Raw genomic sequence first — 12,747 nt, forward strand, 5'->3', positions numbered from 1 at the left:
CCTGTAATCCTAGCACACCTGTAATCCTGGCACACCTGTTAACCTGGCACACCTGTAATCCTGGCACACCTGTAAACCTGGCATACCTGTAATCCTGGCACACCTGTAAACCTGGCACACCTGTAATCCTGGCACACCTTTAATCCTGGCACACCTTTAATTCTGGAACACCTGCAATCCTGGCACACCTGTAATCCTGGCACACCTGTAATCCTGGCACACCTGTAATCCCGGCACACCTGTAACCACAGCACACCTGTAGCTCCAGCATTGGGGAGGAAGAGACAGGAGTACCTATGGCATCCTGGCCAGAAAGTCTAGACAAATTTGTGAACCCCAGGTTCAGTGAGATACTCTGTTTTAAAACTAAGAGGGGAAGTGATGAGATGCCTGATCTTGACCCATCCGAACTCTTCATTTGCATAAACAAAGGTGTGGATGCAAACATGAACACTGACACATACTAGTGCACACACACATGTACATTCATTCACACATACACAAAGCAATCAGTAAACACCAAGTGGAAATGATTTTCTCACTGCAAACTTAGGGAGAGACAGCAGTATCTTTCCAGAGGACAGCTGCCTGCCTGTGGGTCTGTTGGGCTCAGCAAACGAGACTCCTTTAGGATGCAGAGCACAGATCAGTTTGGAGGTCTCAAGTGGTACCCACTCCTCCATTTTCTCACCTCAATGGAAGTTCCACTCTGGTTACTTGGGACTACTTTGACTCCCCCCTCCCCCCACTCACAATCTCGCAGAAGCTTTGCAGTCTCAGTGTCCCCTCCTCTCTCAGGGGACCTGTAGCTGCTGAGCTCATTTAGAAGCAAACCCCTGCGCTGCAGCCACTGGTGGGGTCTCATGGGCCACACGCCAGAAGCTCGCCTGTCAAATGTACTCTCCCACCCTGAAAGGCAGCTCAGGGCATTAGTCATCCCTGATCATAGAGACACAGAGCAAGTACTTTCTGGGTGAGAGGCCAGCTGAGAGAAATAGACTCTGAGTCAGGAAGAGACGGGGGCAGATCAATAGGGAAGGAAGGAGGGGAGGAAAGACAGCCTGAAGAAGGTGCAGGTCTCCTGATCCCAGCACGTACTCAAGAGCTGACAATAGTCATGCAGGTGGCAGAGCATGGTTGGCCCAGTGCAAAGACATCCTAGATGGGTCCTCAGCTTGGAGGGTAGAAGTTAACTGGCCTCTTCACTGTCCCATCGCCCTGACTAGAGCCCACCAGTAGACACCTCACAGCTTGATCTAAACTCCATCCAATAGACCCAACTAGGTCCAGGCTGGCTGCACGAGCCCTCCCCAGCCATGTAGGCTACCATCCCCTCCCTGTGCTGGCTGGATGAGCCCCACTCCGGCTAGGCAAGCCACGCCCTCCCACACGTACTTTTCCCGCAGGCTGCGCAGTTCCTTCTTTATGTCTGCGTCCTCAAACTCCGAGTCATTGTCACTGCTGATGTAGGATGACTGGGAGTGGAAGGAGGTGATGCTGATGGTAGGGACCTTCACACCTGCCCTACTGGGTGTCTCAGGGCCCAGCGAGCCGGCCCTTGAAGACCTGTGCAGGAAGGCAGTGGCCTTCTTCACAAAGTCACTTGCCACACCACCACTACCGGGCAGGGAGGACTGCTTCTGCACCTGGGTCCTCCTTCTCGGGCGTTCATCCCCAGAGTCACTAGAGGCAGGTTCTTCAACGCCAACCTCGATAGAGGAGGCCGTCTGTACCCGCCGCACTGCTAGCTTCACCTCAGGACTAGAGGGGATCTCATCCAGGTAGACGTCAGGCGGGGCAGAGTACCGCAGGCTGTGAGGTGACGCCAGAGTCCACTCATCCTGTGTGCTGACCACGGAGAAGCGGCCCACAGTTTTGGCCGGAGAACTGCTGTCCTGCTGCCCTGGCCGCTTATGAGGGGACCCGGAGTCCCGGGCGCCACGCAGCTGGGCTGGGCTGCCCACTGTGAAGGTTCCTTGGCCACTCTGCATGGGTGCTGCCAAGGCTTCTCTGGGAACATGACTGTTCTGATCTTTGGGATCCATGTGTGTGGGAACGGAAGAACCAGAGGCATCCTGAGGGTGGAATGGAAATGAAGAGTCTGTGAGAACCAGCTGAGGTTCGCATCCCCTGCCCCCTTCTGGCTAAGTGTGTGTTAAGATCCTCCTTTACCTGGGGGACACTGGGTGCTGTGGGGGAGTCCGAGGCCACCTGCCCTGTGTCACTGTCACAGCCCAGTGTGTTGCTGGAAGATGACTCTGCTGTAGGAACACAACTGCATTACTGAAGTTGGAGAGAGAATAGTGAGGAGTGGCTCACAGCCCAGAGGCCCACGCAGTGGGAGTACGGCCACTGGGCAGGGAGGGGTGACATTCCGGGGCTCTGAAGACTGAGAATGCACTGTGGTACCCTATTGATGGCATCTTGGGGACATCACATCCTGGGAGACAGTCACAAGCCTAGAGAAGGGAAGACGTGTCAGGTAGACTTCCCTTATTTTGAACACTCTGTACTCTGGTGGCCAAAACCTTTCCCCTGATGCCTCTGGCTTTAGGAGGATTCTCAGAGGATGTTATAGAGCAGATCCCAGCCCTACTTAGTGGGGGGGGGGGTAAGGAGTGCCGGACACACACACACACACACACACACACACACACACACACACACACACACACATCATTCCCTTAGAACTCTATTTTCCGAGTGGGATGGTATTATGTTTCTGGCAAGCTTCCCTAGGCTGCTTTGAAGAGCCAAGGAAAAAAATCCCATATATGAGTTTTCTTGAGCAGAGAGACCCTTTCACAATGTGGAAAGTCACAGGCAGGCTAGGGCCAGAATTGGGCCACATGCTACCTGGGATGGGGGAGGGGAGAACACAGATACCAATGAAGTCTCCAGGGGGTACTAGGGAGTCCCCACACATCAAGACAAACCCCAGACTGACACATGGGCTCACACGAGTGTGCCTTGTATACTCTATATAGGAACCTCACATTTCCAGGGGAGACCCAAATCCCATCTCTATTACATGTCCCCCACATGTAGGCAATCCTCGATCCCCTTCCTCATCTTTGCATTCCTCCAGTGACAGGCCCTCAGTACCACTGCATTCTGTCTATTCCTGTGCCTGTTATAAAGTTCATATGTTAGGGGCCAGGTGTGGTGGTGCACGCCTTTAATTCCAGCACTTGGGAGGCAGAGGCAGGGGGATCTTGAAGTTGAAGACCAGCCTGGTCTACAGAGTGAGCTCTAGGACAGCCAGAGCCACACAGAGGAACCCTGTCTTTAAAAAACAAAAACAAAAACGTTCACCCATTTAGACCTGAATCATCAGTCAGCCTTTTGGATCAATCCCTCTATTGCTTACCATGACTTCTAACTGAGGATAGATTTGTGATTGCAGGTAACACCCCTTATAGGACACAGAGGCTTCATTGCCTTTTTATAAAAGATCTGGGATGGAAACCTCAGCTCAAGGCTGGCACTGGGTTAGGGTCACCTGAAGAGCTGCCTCCAACCTCTTGGAGCACTAGCCCAGAAACCAACACAGCTGCCCCTTGGGTCCACCAGGTAGAGCTGGACTGCACCTCTCACTTCGAAGGCAGTTCAGACCTGCTATGGACAACATGGAAGTCACCCTTGCCAGGTCCAGCTGGGTCATAACACTTATCCGGCCGATCCCCATGAAATCTGGTAAGGAACCCTGGCACCTTAGACAGTAGCTCAGACTCCTAGGGTGAAGCCTCAAATGTTTGATAATGAATCAAGAACCATGTGACCTCAGCAACTAGGAAGGCTGAGGCAGGGGTCAGTGTAAGTGCAAGGCTAGCCTGGGCTACACAACAGCTCTCTCAGAAGAGAAAAAGGGCTGGTGAGATAGCTCAGTTCGCTAAGGTACTTGCCACTAAGGCTGATGATCCAAGCTTAACTCTAGAGTCTGATGATCAGAGGAGGGAGACAACTGCTGCATGTTATCCTCTGACCGCTACACACCCTACCGTGGGACATAAGACCGTCCTGGGAAGTTTGGTAAGGTAGAGCAGGTCGAGACCCAGAGACTCAGTGGATACACACCTGAGGCTTAGGTGACTCCCAGCTCCCTGCCAGACTCCTAACTTCGAATACGTTCCCTGCTTCTCACATAAAAGAGATGTGACCTTTGATCACAAAGGCCCAAAACAGAGTTCTCCATGCCAATGAGGTACCTAAAGGCCTGGAGGGCTTAGCCAATAAGCTTCCCTTCCCAGACATTCCTCTCTGCAAAAGGTATTTAATCTCAGGATCAAAAAAAGGGGGTATAGTTTTATGCATTCATTTTCCTCCATGACAGCTAACTGTTTAGAACCATGAACTGCCTCTTTTCATCAAGATCTGCCCTGGGAGCCATGAAGAAGGCCTTTGCCTACAGAGCTGCAGCCTAATCTCCCACAGAAGGCCTCTGCGTGCTCCCAGACACAACGGCCGGTCATCAAGTCTAGGCCAAGGAGAATCACCCCGTGAGACAAGCCAGGGCGCCCCTTGTTCCCCAGCCCACAGCCCACCCCACTACCACTCCATTCTCTGCTCTTTTGCAACTCCCAGCGGTGGGTGCCTGGGTGTCCAAGGGTCAGGAACTCCCACTCCCCAGCCAGCTCTGGCTTCCCCACATCACAGACTTCACTTTCCCACCACAGAGTGGCACCTCAGTGGTTCCCTATAGCCCAGCACCTGCCCCAGGGGAGCGGTGTGGGATAAGCGCAGTCAGACTCCCTAGAGTTCAGCCTCCCCAAGCAGTGGCGCACATTGGCGGAGTGGACGTGGGCCTACAACCCTATACCCCACCAAATCCATGAACCTAAGTAAAGTAAGAGTTCCCTTCAAGGTGCACAGCTACTGGGGCCACAGAGAAGAAAGCAGTGGGGTCTCGGCCTCTCTCTTTCTCTCTCTCCTTAGCTGCCCAGTCATTAGGAAGCTGGGGGCCTAGGTACGGTTCTCACAGGGCCCTGGCTGACCACTCCCTTATTTTAGCTTGCACGTCCCCTGACAGAACTTTTTCTCTGGATCGTGAGAGCAGTTCCCTTCTGCAGCTTGATGGGCTATTTCATCCCTGAAAGCATGAGGGTACCAGGGCTCCGGTTCCCAGAAGGCCTGTGGCACCTGCAGTGGAGTGCACATGGGCCCGCACCACTTTGATCTTGAGATGTTACCTGTCACTGGAGACGACGCACCCTGTTCCCTCTGGGCCAGGGCCCATCCTGCAGGGGCCGTTTCTGACTTTTCCAACTGAAAGAAGAAAAACAAGAAAAGGAGAATGGTGCGCTCGGCTTATCAGCATCTCTGTAACTAAATCCTAAACCACTGATCTGTTGTTACCTCTATGACTGGAACTGTCTCTGGCCTGCCCTGCCTCTGCCATATGAACAACTGAGCTGAATTTGCTTGGTGCTACACACCACGGGCACGTCACCAAGACAGCCAGTCAGGCCCCGCCTAGCTGGGATGCCTGCCTACCTCCAGCCTTGGCCGGGGAGTAGGTACTGGGATGAATCAAGCTACTCACTGAGGGCTGGGTCTGCTGGGTGAGGCTTGGGGTCTTGTCACTCAAGGCTGAGGGAAGGTCTCCTCGCAGGGGCTCCAGGGTGAAGTCTCTATCACTTGCCTCCATGGGGGTCCCAGCCGAGGCTGAGGAGGTGGGTACGTGCTCCTGGTAGAGCAGAGTCCGCAGTTTCTCATCCAGACTCTTGATGGTGTTGTCCACGAAGCCCACCCTAGGGGGTGGCCCTTCCCCATCAGATTCCAAGGCTGAGGGGGGTGGTGGGGGAGCAGTAGGTCCCAGGGGGGGACTGGGGAGCTGGGGAGCTGCCAGACTGATAGCCCCCACTGTGATGGGCAGTGGAGGTGGTGGCTGACCCGGTACAGATTGTGTGGCCCCAGTGGGAGGGCTGGGCTCTGGCACTGAAGCAGGCAGGGGCTCTCCTTGAGTGCTGACCTCCCTGGTTGAGATGGGCTCCCCCAGACCTGTGGAGCAGCGAGAGGCTTCCAGAGCTGGGGTGCAAGGTCCTTGGCCAGTACTAAGGGGCTGGGCAGTACACTGGGCAGGGTGTGTCTCGGCCAGTGGTTGGAGGGTCTCATGGACACTGGCTGGTCCTTGATGAGTCCCTGGACCTCCTGCCTGCATGGCAGTTCCTGCTGCTGACTCTGGCACGGTGCTGGTGGCTGGTGCTGCCGGGATTACAGTAGTCACAGGAGGGGAAGACGGGGCCAAGGGGGCTGACGCTCCACCAGGAGGGTTGCTGGAGCCTGCCTGGCTCAGGAGCTGCTGAGCAGCTGGGAAACTAGGTTTGTCCGTCAAGGACAGCTGGTCTGGATAGGGTGCTGGGTCTAGAAGAAAAAGGGATTGACATCATTTGCCCAGATTCTCTTCATCTAGCCCTTCCCTATCGACACCAATGAACACCTGCTTGAGACGCCGGCAAACTTATCTTGGTTCCCCCGAGGGGCCAAGTTCCTGTCTTCCATTCCGTCCCCTCATGTCCAGTGCCATCAGCCTCATGGGATGACGCTCACCTATGAACCTCTGTCCCTATAGAGTACCCTATGGTATCCCACACCATCCCACTCTCTCCATCTGGTTCCAGCACTTGTCACTCATGGCCTTCGCACGACCACCCATCTGCCTATACTGTCTATGCTGGACAGAACTCGAACATGAATTTACAAGGTGAAACCCAGAACCTTCCAATCCACCAGATGCCTGGTGTTTAGAGCATTTGGAACTTAGAATCAGCCAGGAATCCTGGGAGTGAACGCCCTGGGCATCGTGTAAGACACAGTCTGACAGTGTTCTGCCTGCTATAGCACCTGAGGCCCTAAAGGTAGCCACAGGGACTGTGGTAAGAATCAAGGGGAGGGCACAGGTTGTGGCACGTCTCAAACCCATTTCTCACTTTCAAGACGGAAGCCCCGTGTCCTTTCACAAACATGAACATAATGTGCAAGACTGGCTGAGGAGTTGGCTCCACGCATAAAGTGCCTTCTATCCAAGCGTAAACCTGAGTTTAGATCCCCAGTGTCCACCCAGAAGGCAAGCGTGGTGGCACACGCCTATAATCCCAGTGCTGTGTGTGTGTGTGTGTGTGTGTGTGTGTGTGTGTGGACAGTTGATCTCTGCAGCTCACTGGACAACCAGCCTAGCCAAATTGGGAAGTTTCAGGTTCAATGAGAGGCCCTTTCTCAGAAAATAAAATAGCTGCCTTAAAAAAAAAAAAAAAAAGGTAGAGAGCAACCAAGACTCCCATTACCAACTTCAGCCTCCACACGTATGTACATATGTAGACTGCCACATGGACATGTGCAAACACCGTACCAGCACATAGTCGCTCATACACACGCACAATGAAAACCATAACCTGGAGTGGCTACTAGGATCTGAAGCCCCTCTCTTGTCCCCAGACCCACACAGAACCTCCATCCCTACCCCACCAAAAGTCAATGGCCTACAAGCTCTCCCTCCTGTGGTACTGCTGGTACTAGCATGTCTTCTAAACAGTATACTTGCTTCTATGGTCTGAAATGTCCTATCCATGGAAGGTAGTACACAGGTACCCTTGTCCAGCAAGGTACACACCCAAAGATGCGGCTGGTGGCCACAGAGAACTTCTGGATGATAAGGCACCTCCAAGGTGGAGAACGCTGTTCCTCCTACGGAAGTCTGTTAACGCTCATGAGCCCTCTTCTTTCTCTCTTGGGGAGTGGGAGAGGTCTGGCTTCTGATTAATAGTTAATATGAAGGCAACCCTTTTCAATTCTCAAATACACGGCATGGTACTATCTTGCATAACTGAGTGAAACCTCCTGCATAGCCACTGTCTGTCCTGTCAATCTCCACCCTGACTATTCAGACATCTCCTTCAACTACAGCTGCATGCTATTTGTGCTTTTGTGGATGGCTTCTCTCATTCAACGTAACACCCCCAGGGATACGTTGTTGCCAATGTTGATACAATGTTTCCCTTTTAATGGCTCAGTAGTAGTAGTCTAGTAGGTATACACGTGTTTTGTCTGTCTAGTATTCTGTTAACATTCCATTTGTTTCTGCCTCTTTGAGTATGGCAAATGATGTTGCATGAACATGGAAGAGCAGCTATTTCTTCCAGAATTTGCTTTCAGCTCACTTGAATATTCCCATATGTGGGGCTGCTAAATCATGTAACAGTTCCACTTTGACTTCTTGAAGAAACTGCATGCGGCTTCCTATAACATCTGTACTAATTTACATTCTCACCAGCTGTACAGATGGCTCCCCACTGCTCCACATCCTTGCCAGTATTTTCTGTCTTTTGTCTTTCTTCTGTTTTTACATCTGTGTGCAAGCAGGCACACATACCATGGCACTGGTGTGGCGGTCAGAGGAAATCTTGCAGAAGTCACTTCTCTCCTTCCTCCATTTGGGTCTAAGATCTAACTTGGGTCATATGGCTGGAGGGCAAGTATGTTTATCCACTGACCCCCCATCTCGGCTGTGAGCCACTCTGTGGTTGCTGGGGACCAAGCCTGGGTCCTCTGTAAGAGCAGCAAGTGTTCTGGGTTTTTGTTTGATTTTTGTTTGTTTGCTTTTTTGAGTCGGGGTTTTTCTGTGTAACAGAGCCCTGGCTGTCCTGGACTTGCTTTGTAGACCAGACTGGACTTGAACTCACAGAGATCCACCTGGCTCTGCTGGGATTAAAGGCGTGCTCACCACACCAGGGTCTTAGCAGAAGGTGCTCTTCACCCATTGAGCCTTCTCTCCAGCCCCCACCCACCTTTTTTATCTACATACACTAAGTTTCTAGTAGTCACATCTATTTACCTCAAGTTGTTAGGTTTCTTACTCCATTTTAAAATTTGTGCCATTTAAAGTTTATCGTTTTATTATTTTCTAGGGACTTTTCTTCCTCTCTAAAGCTTTTTTTTTTTTAAATCTTCATTTTCTTTCTTTTTTTTTTCTTTTTCTTTTTTTTCATTTTCTTTCTTTTCTTTTGGATTACTTGATTTTTTTTTTATTTGATCTTATTTATTATGATTCTGAGTACATCTTTTTGAACAGCTCTTTTAATGGTCATGCTAGGGATTTCAAAGCACTCACTCAACTTCCCAATCTTTTTAGACTTCATTGGAACACACAGTCCACCCAGAGCCACTTCAGCTGGAATGCAGAAGCCTTATAAACACAGATTGCTTTGCCTGCCCTGTCACCGCTGTGTTCTGTATCTACGCAGATGAGAAGCTCATCTGCTTTATGGTTCTGACATTTCAGCTGCCACGTTTCAAATGACTCAAGAGGAGAATGGTCTGTTATAACCACCCCCTGATACACACACACACACACACATGGTTGTTCTTCCTACATCCTGATGGCTCTGCCTGGAGTTGTCTCCCTTCTGTCTGAAGATCCTGATCTTGCAGAGTAGGTGTTCTGGAAGCAAATTCTCTCAGTCATCTTTGTACGACTTTGTTTCTGTCTCTAAGGGGCATTTTCTCTGACGACAGAGGTCTTGGGGTCTTTCTTTCTTTCTTTCTTTTTTTTTTTTTTTTTTTTTTTTTTTTTTTTTTTTTTTCTGTCTGTCTGTCTGTCTGTCTGTCTTTCGTTAGTGACTATGGGACTGTTTGGATCATTAATTTGATTCTGATTTAATTTTGTTAACTGTTATCTGGATTACCTCAGGTTCATTGTCATGTATCCNTGTCCTGGAACTTACTCTGTAGACCAGGCTGGCCTCGAACTCAGAAATTCACCTGCCTCTGCCTCCCAAGTGCTGGGATTAAAGGCATGCGCCACCATACCCGGCGGGGTGTTTCTTTTACCCCCCCCCCTTTCAAATGTGTTGGCTTGCTTCTGGACATCATGGCTTCCACTGCAGCTCTCCGAAGGTCCCCTTCTTTTTGGTGACATCATTTTGCTGGCTGCCTTGCTTTGTTGTTTTCAGCAGACCGGTGCTGTCATCAGGCGTGGTCTCACCTGCGTGGGGCTTGCTTCTTCCCTAAGTATCCAGGCTCCGCCTCTGGCAAAACTTGAGGTACTTTCAGCATGACCTTCTCTACATCCTTTCCTGTACACTCTCTGTACTGTACTCTCTTCTCCTGAGCTCTCCACAATGTCAGAGCTTCGGCAAGCCCTTGAAGCTCTGCTCATTTTACCCCACTTTTCTTCCCTGTGTTCCAGCTACATAATTTGCACATAAATATTTCAATTTTTAGTGTTAAAACTTGCATGCATTCTTTTTCTTCTCTGTATCTTTCTTCCCCTGACACCTTCTACTTAACATTTGTTCAAGAATGCCTGTGACTGTTGGTTCAGTCACATTTATAATGGCTGCTTTGAGCGCCAGATCATCCAACTTCTGTGTCATCTCACTGATGGGCAGGTTGGCTGTTTCCAGAAAGCTGACATTTCCTAGGTTTCTACTTGGCGAATAATTTGGGGTTCTATTTTCAATATCTTGAATGACATATCAAGCTTAAAAATTTTTTTTTGGCTGCTATGGTGAATGCTGGTATTTTTGCTTCAGCCCATGGTCAACATGACCAGGAACAGTAACCTACAAACTGCAGTCGGCCTTCTGGGGGCCATGGTCAACATGACCAGGAACAGTAACCTACAAATTGCAGTCGGCCTTCTGGGGGCCATGGTTACAAGCTGGTTTAATTTTTCAATACTTTTTTTTTTTTTTTAGGACTAATCTTTGAAACTGATACATTCACTCAGAAGCTAGTCAAGAACCTGGGAGTTTATCCCTGAGCTTAGTTCCCAGTTTTATATGCTAATCAGGGTGCCCCCTGTGTGTGCACATGTACGCGCACACACACACACACACACACACACACACACACACACACACACACACACACACACGCGCGAGCACACACACACACACACGTGCGAGCACACACAGCAGCTGAGGGTGTATCAATGGCTTCAGCTTCCTGAGACCACCTTCCAAGTTTCTCCCATTTTGTGCCCTTGTGGTACTTCTTGATTCCCTTGGACTTCCCACTCTGAACTGCACTGGCCAGAAACCAGCCAGTTTTATGACTGTGCCACCACACTGTGACACTCCACGGTCCTTCTACCTTATGGCACGCTAAAATGTACCTGCCTTGTGACAGAGACTGAACTTTCCTCAAACCAGGGAGTGTGTATAATCCAAGGAAAATGGATTGTGGGAGGAGACCCTCATTGTGAAATCACTCCTCAGGAGAGGTCACCAGCCCCTGGCCTCTCAGGAGAGGCTGAGATCACCCCCCAAGCATCCGTCACTGAACCTTACTATAAGATGACCTTCTCCCAGTGGTAACAAAATCTCCAAAAGTAGGATGGAGTTCACTGAAAACATACAATACAGAGACGAAGTGACCTACATGCCCTCTTCATGAATGCACTATGATGGGAACCCAAGCTATTTAATGATCAGTTTTCTTGCCAAGTGATGAGGAACCAAAGCTTACGTCTGTCCCAGTGACTAGTTTGGCCTTCTAAAACCACAGACACAAAAAACCAAGACTTAGCCAACAGCGCTGAAGGAAAAGTTTGCAGATCTCCATGGGGATAGGTGCGGGCAGTCTCAGAAGACTAGCACAGACCGTCATCCACGCGACAACTGAGGGTTATGTAGTCTCAGGATCCCACCTCCCCGTGCAGAGCAAGACTCAGAGAGCATGTCCACCAAGGGTGTACTGAAGGTGACAAAGACAGGTGGAAGAGTCACTGTACACAATCATCTTGCTGGCACCTCTCGTGAGCGGCAAATATAATAAAGACAGCTCAGGTCCGTGCTGCCCTGATGGAAACAATAGAGGACAGGAAGAAATGGGAACACGGCCTGCAGGCTGTCCTGAGCTTTGGAGTGAGGGTATGGGTCAGCAGCTGTGGCTTTCACGGTACGCGGTACCTGACATGTCCTAGCACGGGGCTGGACAGACAGAAGCTCCTGGGCAGCTACGGAAGGGGATCTGGGTTCCGTGCGCTCCTACCTTGGCTGGCTTCTGGCTGCAAGGAGCTTAGAGGGAGTGGGGGTGATGATTCAGAAGTGTCTGTTGCTGGGTGTTCAGCCACTGGACAGATGATAAACCACCTCTTCCCCGTGTGCAAGACTGAGAAAGAGAGCACAGAGAGGCGCTGAGAGGGAGCCGGTGCCTCCAGGCTAGGGGGCCGTACCACACCCCACGAGGCGCACTCAGAAGCTCATTCCATCGGTGGGCAGGGACTCAAGCTCTCTCTTCTAATCCTAAACGGCTTCGCTCCTTGGCTTCCTGCAGGCCCCCTTAAAAGGAGGCCTTGGGAAAGGGCTTCCATCAGCTCCTTTCAACCAGAGGAGTGTAGGGTGGGCACCCAGTCCAGGGAGCCTCACTGCCTGCTGGAGACTCTCAGAAAGGCTTGATTTCAGTTCTTGGGGTGTCTACAGCACCAGCTTTGAAGGAAGGGATGGCAGCCAGAGGTTAGCAGCTGCTGGGACAGGGTAGCCATAACCAGCTGAAAGACCAACATCACCGCTCCTACAATCCTTCTGGTGCAGCGGCCAAAGCCCATGCTGCTATGCTCAACAGGGAACTTCTGTCAAACGCCTGCTTTAGAGCACAGAGGATACAGGGAAACGGTTCTTCCCTAAGGCTGACCTGCCTTTCCTTTCTGAGACAGACTTACCATTCTGCTGATAGACAGGGGCATTGGCTTGGGACTGTCCGTTCTCCTGCATGAGGGAAAGGGATTATGGGTCAGAAGCCTTGCTC

General features: G+C 50.9%; 1 protein-coding gene across 9 annotated transcripts in view; it reads right to left on the bottom strand.

The window, feature by feature from the left end:
• The window catches only part of Wnk2 (WNK lysine deficient protein kinase 2), a 109,422-nt gene that overhangs the window by 18,051 nt on the left and 78,624 nt on the right, over positions 1 to 12,747 (bottom strand). For 8 of the 9 annotated variants that reach the window (XM_021216046.1, XM_029547278.1, XM_021216045.1 and 5 more), the window contains 6 exons: positions 12,662 to 12,707; positions 11,992 to 12,111; positions 5,543 to 6,363; positions 5,190 to 5,265; positions 2,173 to 2,261; positions 1,396 to 2,075 (listed from right to left, as the gene is read on the bottom strand). In XM_021216046.1, coding sequence (XP_021071705.1) covers positions 1,396 to 2,075; positions 2,173 to 2,261; positions 5,190 to 5,265; positions 5,543 to 6,363; positions 11,992 to 12,111; positions 12,662 to 12,707 — 1,832 coding nt within the window. The remainder of the gene's footprint in view (positions 1 to 1,395; positions 2,076 to 2,172; positions 2,262 to 5,189; positions 5,266 to 5,542; positions 6,364 to 11,991; positions 12,112 to 12,661; positions 12,708 to 12,747) is intronic. The other variant, XM_029547273.1, reaches the window with a different exon arrangement.

This window comes from Mus pahari, chromosome 16 (genome assembly GCF_900095145.1).
Source record: "Mus pahari chromosome 16, PAHARI_EIJ_v1.1, whole genome shotgun sequence".
Taxonomy (NCBI): Eukaryota; Metazoa; Chordata; class Mammalia; order Rodentia; family Muridae; genus Mus; species Mus pahari.